Source organism: Trichosurus vulpecula, chromosome 1 (assembly GCF_011100635.1).
Source record: "Trichosurus vulpecula isolate mTriVul1 chromosome 1, mTriVul1.pri, whole genome shotgun sequence".
NCBI classification, from domain to species: domain Eukaryota; kingdom Metazoa; phylum Chordata; class Mammalia; order Diprotodontia; family Phalangeridae; genus Trichosurus; species Trichosurus vulpecula.
In genome coordinates, this window is record NC_050573.1 from 273,821,192 (window position 1) to 273,829,005 (window position 7,814).

Here is a 7,814-nt window from a genome sequence, read left to right on the forward strand (position 1 = left end):
TCACAAAAATGAAGGATGGTTGAATATTTTCTAAGCAATTGAAATATTTGATCTAGACACAAGTTTTGTATCAATGGTAATCATGATGGAGTGGAAAACACAATGTTCAGGGAAAGAAGCCTGCCTCTCAGGGGCCTAGCAAACCTACTCAGCCCATTTAATATAATCAGGGATCAGTGACAAATACATTTAATAGACTGCTACGAATAGATGTTCTGGAGAAGGCACCCTGTGAGAAATATTCACAAGAAGTCTTTTCCAACTATGATAAGTATGTCTTATGACTTTGCATTTTTTAAATCCATTATTGCCCAAGATAAGTTAAATAGAAGACTTGCAACTCCTCTATAGAAAGGGTGGCTAATTTGCATTTAAAAAGAACAGTTTGCTGCTTCATACATGGCATGACTTAAAAGGAGCTTCAATGAGCTAGTCAAGAAACTCTGAGGACTTTCTAAATTAATTTATTCAATTTGCTGCACAACCCACCAAAATTATTTAAAACACTTAATTGGGAAATGATTTAATATATTAAAGTAATTTCTGATTTTCCAAAGCATTTAACTTTTAAATTAAATCTAGCCCTACTATCTTAAGAATGATGAGCAAAATGTGTATCCAACCCATTACCTTCCTTCTGGAGCCTTAAATCAGTGCAAGATTTAATAAGGTTTGTCCAGTTTAACTGCTAAAGGGGTTCTCACTCACTGAGTCCAACTTAGGGCAACTAATTTTTGCTTGTTTGTTTTAAACCAAAAGTATTAAGAACAACAAATACACCTTTAAAAAAAAGCAAACCCCAAGTTAAACTTAAAACAGCTATACAACCTTAATGTTTATCATTCATTCTCTCCCAATTCCCAAAGTTTACTGTACTTTTAAACTTCTTTCCACTTACTATTCAAGTCAACTCTTCAAACTTCCTTAAGTATCAACTCTAGGAGAAGAGTCCAGTGTATTACCGACTAACAAATATTCCCTAAAAAAACCCACAACCGGTGCTTAGCCACAGGGTGGCTGATTCCCAGTGTTCTGATAGATGTAGTTTACTTAACCCAAGTCGTGTGAGCTCACTTTTCTAATGCTTCTATCTACAAGTCTCTGTAGTTTTTTTTTTTTCAAGGCAGAGCAGAGGATGGAGATGCTCTCTCTCTCTCTCTCTCTCTCTCTCTCTCTCTCTCTCTCTCTCTCTCTCTCTCTCTCTCTCTCTCTCTCTCTCTCTCTCTCTCTCTCTCTCTCTCTCTCTCTCTCTCTCTCCTTGTATAAAGAACCGCCACTAAAGGCTAAAGTAGGAACACAAACATTTTCCAAGGTATTTCACTGAAGAGCATCTCACCACTTCTGGAATAAGTTGCTCCAAAGCTTATGAGGCATCAGTTTGGTAAAGGAACAACACAGAAACTGTGCAGCTGAGGTAAATGACCAGCATTTCAGAAAAGTGTTTGCAGGGAACTTGGCTAGCCTATTTGTCCAAGTCCCTCCTATGGAACTTTCAGACATTTGAAACAAAAGCCTAAAGACGGACAAACACACTGACTCTAGTATTGCTTATTCATCATTTGCTTTCCTTGCTGAAGCTTGTATGTTCGGGGAGTTTTGGAGAATCACTTCCTGATAATTTTTCCTCCCACAATCTTTTTTATTCATGTGCAGAAACATTCCCCAAAGGCAAAGAAAGTGCGATCCATTTATAAATAAACGCCAGCTGGTTTACTCCACTGAACCACACTGAAAATCATCCTGGCTTGCTTCTGGCCAAAGGTAATCGAAGTCCTCTGGTGTCTTTGCAGCCAAGTGGGCACGAAGTATTCCGGTCCCGCTGGCCACCCCACGGTCCAGAAACACCTTCTTGCCCTCTGCCATTGCGCATAACTTCTCTCCTTAGAAGCCTGACCAACACTGACCGAATCAGGTTGGAGGGAAATTAGTAACGCATTTTGCAGGCTACTAATGAGTCGGGCTTGTCCAGTTCAGAACAAACTTGTCATCTCCTTTCGCACCCTAAGCGGGGGTCCTATCTTCCCCAAACTGTTAAACTACTAAGCCGCGTGAATCCTGACAAGTGAATTGGCGTGCTAATCGAGAGTTTAACAGCCTGATTTGATTTGTGAAAACAAAAGAGTTTGCCTGGGGGAGGGGTTGGCTGGGGGACTACATCTCCCTAACCCTAAGTTACTGGGGAAAAGCACTTGTATATACATTTAAATGCTCCATAATTACTTCCTTTTCGAAATAATAATGCCTCCCCGTCAGAAAGGTGGCAAGGAACACATGGGGTCTGCCAGTACCGAGAGAAGGGGGAAGGGGTTAGGATGAAACAGGGAGGGGGGTGGTGTGGGAAGTGAAAATGGAATTCCCTCTCTTACTCTCTCCACCAGTCCCCTACTTATCCCAGACCCACCCCCAAAGTATTCCGGGGTTTTGTTCTTTTTCAAGGGCTCCAAGACGAACCTCGGCAGGCGTCCCTCTACTCCGGAACAGCAGGAAGGAACCGTACAGAGCAAATCCTGTCACTTTCCGCGCAATCGTGGTGTTTTGAAAACACCCGGAGCTTCTCTACAATATTTACTACCAAACTGCAAGAATGGCTTTAGTGGGCTGCGAGCTGGAGCGTTAGTTAACTCAGGAGGCAGTCTGCACATACACAGCACCGTGAGCTTCCCTCCATGCAAACCAGTAAGGCAAGAACAACAAAATAACAACCCCTCACCCCTACATTTAGGGGGGAAAAGGAAAGAAAAAGGAACCCCACTCCCGTGAACCCAAGGAACGGTTTAAAAAACAACAAACAAACAAGGAAAGGGCTGAAACAAAAGCAAACAATTCACCTTGTTGCAATAGTAGGGGTCCAGGCAGGGAGAGGGTCCCAGACAGGGAGTATCGGGAGCGGCAGCAGGCTGTGGTGGTGGATAAAATCTTACGTCCATTTCACTCAAACATCAAGTAACTCTTTTCCTTTTCTTTCCTTTCCTTCCTTTCCTTTCCTTTCAATAAAAAAAAAAACTGTCCAACAAAACAAGATTGGAAGGAACAGAAAGAGGTGTCTGGGCTTAGGAGTAAAAGAAACACCTTCCTCTCCTCACATCCGTTTGAGGTTTGTTTAAAAAAAAAAGAGAAAGAAAAAAAAAAACACACGCACAACTCTTCCAAAAAAGCACCAGTCTGCAGATGTCTGCAACAGAAACAAACCCTTCTTCTTCTTCTTCCTCTCCTTTTCCTTCTGCTGCTGCTGCTGCTCTGCTGCTGCTGCTGCTGCTGCTGCTGCTGCTGCTGCTGCTGCTGCTGCTACTCCTGCCGCCGCCGCCGCCGCCGCCGCCGCCGCCGCCACTGCTGCTGCTTCTCCTGCCTCTGCCGCCGCCGCCGCCGTAGCCGCTGCTGCAGGGCAGGTAACTTCAAGTACTTATTGTTTTCCCCCCTCCCTCCCCACCCATCCCCCACCCCAACCCACTCCCCTCACCAACCCGACACACACTAACTAGTTTTCTAGCTGTAGGTATTTTTTTTTATTGAATTCTCTAAGTTCTGGTTTTATTTTATTCTCTCCACCTTCATAGATGGGGGTGGGGGGGGTGTCTGTAGGCAGGGACAGGGGCGGGGAGCGGGGGGAGAGGAAGCAAGCGGCCGGTACTCTCCACTCTCCCTGGAGTGGGTTGGGCTGAGAAGGGACTGGACGCACACCGGCCTTTTAGGCAGGCGGAATGGCTGCGGCTGCGGCCGCTGCCGCTGCTGCTGCTGCTGCTGCCGCGGCTGCGGTTGCCGCTGCGGCTGCTACTGTTGCTGCTGCCGCGGCTGCTGCTGCTGCTGCCGCGGCTGCAGCTGCCGAAGCCGCCACTGCTGCTGCCGCCGCCGCCGCCGCCGCTGCCCCGGGCTCCCAGCGTCGAAGACCCGGAGGAGAAGGGAAGGGAAGGAGGAGAGAGGAGGTAGGAAGAGAGAGAAGAAAGAGGTGGGGAATGAGGGGAGGAGGAAGAGGAGGAGGAAGAAGAGGAAAGCAGGGACGGAGTGCTTTGCTTTGCTTCCACACGGCTCTTCTGTGTTTTACACAAAGAGGTTGGCTAGCTAGAACCATTTGCTGCTTTGGGGCACTGATCCCCAAGATGAAGAGAGAGGGCGCTGTGGAATACCCCTCCCGCCGCCCCCCCCCACCCCCCGCAGCCCGCACCTCCTACCCTCCCGCCTCTACACGCCCACCACACCAGCACCCACCCTCCCTTATCTTTTCTCTTTCCTCCTCCCCCATGCCCACCTCTCCAGTCCAGTCCCCTTATCCGACACCCACCCACCACCACTAAGACCCTCTTCTCTTTCTTCGCATCCCGACCCGAGCAGTTCCAATACGACCTCCTAGGTGCTGGGCTGCTGAGCAGGAGGCACGCAAAGGAACTCCACTGGAGAAGAGAGAAGAGGCTCGGAGCTGGAGGGGATGACCAGAGGCGGTGTATGATATTATTGGATATTCTCAAACCCACTGGGAGATCTTCAAGCGCAGACAGATGGGCTGGAGTGTTGCCCCGATCTCCCCGTTCCCTTCCCCCTCACTAAACTCCATCTCTCCTTTACGTTTGCCCCACCGGACGACTTGAGCAGGCTTAGGACCACGGGTTGCTTTGGAGTGGGAGTGGGGGTGGGGGTGGGAGCCATGAAGAAGAGGTCAGAGAGTTTTATTCCAGAGTCAGTAAGAAAATAGTTATTAGGCCCAATAGAGAGTTAGAGAGGGAATGCACGTGTTTGGACAGTTGCAAAAGAGAAGGGAATGGTACCTCTTGGGCTTCTTTTCTATGGCTGAGTTTTTCGAAGGGGAATGTACCCTTGGCCAAAAGTGACACTCTACGGTCAGTCTCCTTGGCAGGGCGATGGAAATGTGGGATGAGGAAGCCTCAGAGAGTATTTTTTCCACTGTACAAATCCAGCCTCAGATTTGTGGCCTGGGCTTTTTCACTTTACGAGTATTTCCTACTTTATGGGTAAGTATGATGTGTTTGGGACACCTCATTTTTATTCCATGTTTCCAAAGTCTTTCTAGAGCTTGGGGGAAGAAGCCAGGAGGAGTCTGTGTCGTTTGCCGTCCGAGTTGTAAGGATACCAAGAACCTGGTGTCTACTGGGGCACATGGGGTTCTTCCCATCTGTTTCACGTGTGCTTTGGCACTGGGAAAGCGATTAATACGATTTTATGGTCTTTCCAGTACACTTCACAACCTGCTCAGTACTCACAACTTCTCCATTTGAAATGTTGCTACTTCTACTATGGAATACAGAGGTCAAGTGGTCAAGATAACAAAAGCCAGGGAAAGGAAATGTTAAAATGTCAGCTGGAAGCCCCAAGATGCCTTTTCATCATTCCTTTTAAATAGATATGTAGAGAATGTTACACAAGGCATGGCAACATGGTATAAAATTGTAGAAAGAGTATTGAACTTGGCTTCTAGAGCTCTGAGTTCAAATTCTGGTAATGGCATTTATCTGTGATCTTGAGCAAGTCATATAACCTCTTCCTTATCTATGAATTGGGGATACTTGTGGCTGTCTGCCTCTTTAAAGTTTACATATATATATATATATATATGCATATATGTGAGTTTGATTACTTCCCTATATTATCAAAATAAAAATTTTGAGCTGGAAGGGAACTTACAGGTCATCTGAGCTAACCCCCCACTCCTACTCCCTTTGCTTTTACATATGAAGAAATGATCCTGGAAAGCTCAAGAGATTTGTACAAAGTCCCTCAAGAAGTAAATGACACAGCCAGGATTAGGTCCCAAAACCTCTACCAATCGAGCTACTCTTCATTTTAGGTCAATATCTTCTTTTCATTTTTTTAAATAGCAACCAACTCACAAGATTCATCCAAGAAGGGAAGGGAGCCAGAAAAAGTGGTATCTCCAACCCAATCAACTTCAGCAAACATTTAAGTAAATTATACTTATAAATACTTACTAAATGCAAAGCCCAGCCCCTCAAGGAATTTACAACTTGGTAGTGGTGGGAGAGGAGAGGAGGGGTATAGAAGAATATGGAAGAACATTTAGCCAGATAGGTTATATAGACTTGATCTTTTGAAAAGGGAGAGAGTCACTAATAATGACTAGTGGGATCTGGAAGAGCTTCCAGGATCCACATTCAGAACTCTTTGACATACAAACTAGAACAGAAAAATGAACATTTCTCTGCTGCTAATAAAAATTAATTAAAATAAATTTTAAATGAAGTTCTGTGCTTTTTAACTTCACTCAGTGTTATAGATGTTCAAATGTGCTTGTTTCCCTCTACTAGAGATTAAATAATATAACATTTTCCTTCAGCTTTAATTTAAAATCTCAGCTCAAATTTCTGCCATATTGGGTTTCATCTGTGTGCCTGGCACTGTGCTTGCAGGCTGTGGATGCAGAGATGAAAATGGCGGCATCCCTACACTCAAAGAGGTTATGTTTTACTGAAAGGAAACACGAATGGTTAAATATACCTTTTTTGGAGGGGGGGGGGGGAAGGGGAGGCAATCCAGAGTTAAGTGATTTGCCCAGCATCACACAGATAGTATTTGATGCTGAATTTGAACTCAGGTCTTCCTGACTCTAGGACTGGTACTCTATCTACTGTACCACTTAGCTGCCCCTGGGTAAATACATTTTAAACAAAGTCTTTGATCATCACTTGACACTTGTTTCCAATATGCTGCCCTATTTCCAGATCACATAAAACCTGGAAATGTAATTAAATTGACATATTTAGCTATGAGACAGTGTGTCGTAGTGTATAAAGAGCCAAAAGCTTCAGTGTCAGAAAGACCTACGTTCAAGTCCTTATTCTGACGTATTGGCTATGCTACCCCGTGAAAGCCTTTTAATTTTTTGTTGCACCAAGTAACTCTAAAAGTAAATTGCAGAAAAGTTGTAAATCTGTATTAGTAGAAGGAGTTTCATCACTGGTTCTCTAAACCAGTGAGATCATAGTATCAGAACTGCCTCATCCCCTCAAAAAATTAATAGTCGCCTGCTCAGATTGAACCAAGCCCATCATAGAGAGGAAAACCAGGGGTTATAAGTGGGGCAGCTAGATGGTGAATCAGACTCAGGATAGACTTGAGTTTGAATCTTGCCTCATATAGTAACTGTGTGACCCTAAGCAGTTTTCTTACCCCTGTTTGCCTCAGTTCCTCATCTGCAGGGAGGAAATGGCAAACCACTCCAGTATCTTAGCCAAGAAAATCCCAAATGGGGTCTAGAAGAGTTGGACACAACTAAAACAACGAAACTCTCAGTCTCCTTATCTATAAAATGGGGATAATAATATTACCTACATCACAGGAATGTTATGAAGATTAAATGAGATAACATGTAAGGTGCTTTTTAAGCCTTAAAGCAATATACAAATGGTAACTATTATAGTTATTATTGACAATATCTTGAAAGGACTTGGAGTGATATTCTATCTCTCTCAACCCTGCACCTTTCTCTCAACTGCTGAAAGCTCAAATGCCAGTTCTGCATATTTATTTCAACTTATCCAGAAGCTTGATTGGATTTGTGATGTCTGAAAGGCAAACTGAGGATGGACAATGGGAGATGTGCAGAGTTAGTTCTGTAACTGTTACATAGAGTGAGGACTACCCTACAATACTTAGGGAAATGTTTTCTTCCTAGCCCTACTTTCTGTGACATGGACTGAGTAGATGAAGTTATACCAAGGTAAAACTGGGGATTTGGAGCTAAGTCTTGGGGTATATTTTCTTAATTTGTAAGGTAAAGTCCTTTAGGGAGATATTATATGAATTTTCTATTTACTAGAATGTTTAAATACCTACCATCAATTCATGCA

General features: G+C 44.4%; 1 protein-coding gene across 1 annotated transcript in view; it reads right to left on the minus strand.

Moving 5' to 3' along the window:
- Window positions 1-3,384, minus strand: part of TOX (thymocyte selection associated high mobility group box) — a 381,802-nt gene extending 378,418 nt beyond the window's left edge. The window contains exon 1 of the mRNA XM_036741561.1: window positions 2,829-3,384. Coding sequence (XP_036597456.1) covers window positions 2,829-2,927 — 99 coding nt within the window. The 5' untranslated portion in view covers window positions 2,928-3,384. The remainder of the gene's footprint in view (window positions 1-2,828) is intronic.
- Window positions 3,385-7,814: the final 4,430 nt, after the last annotated feature.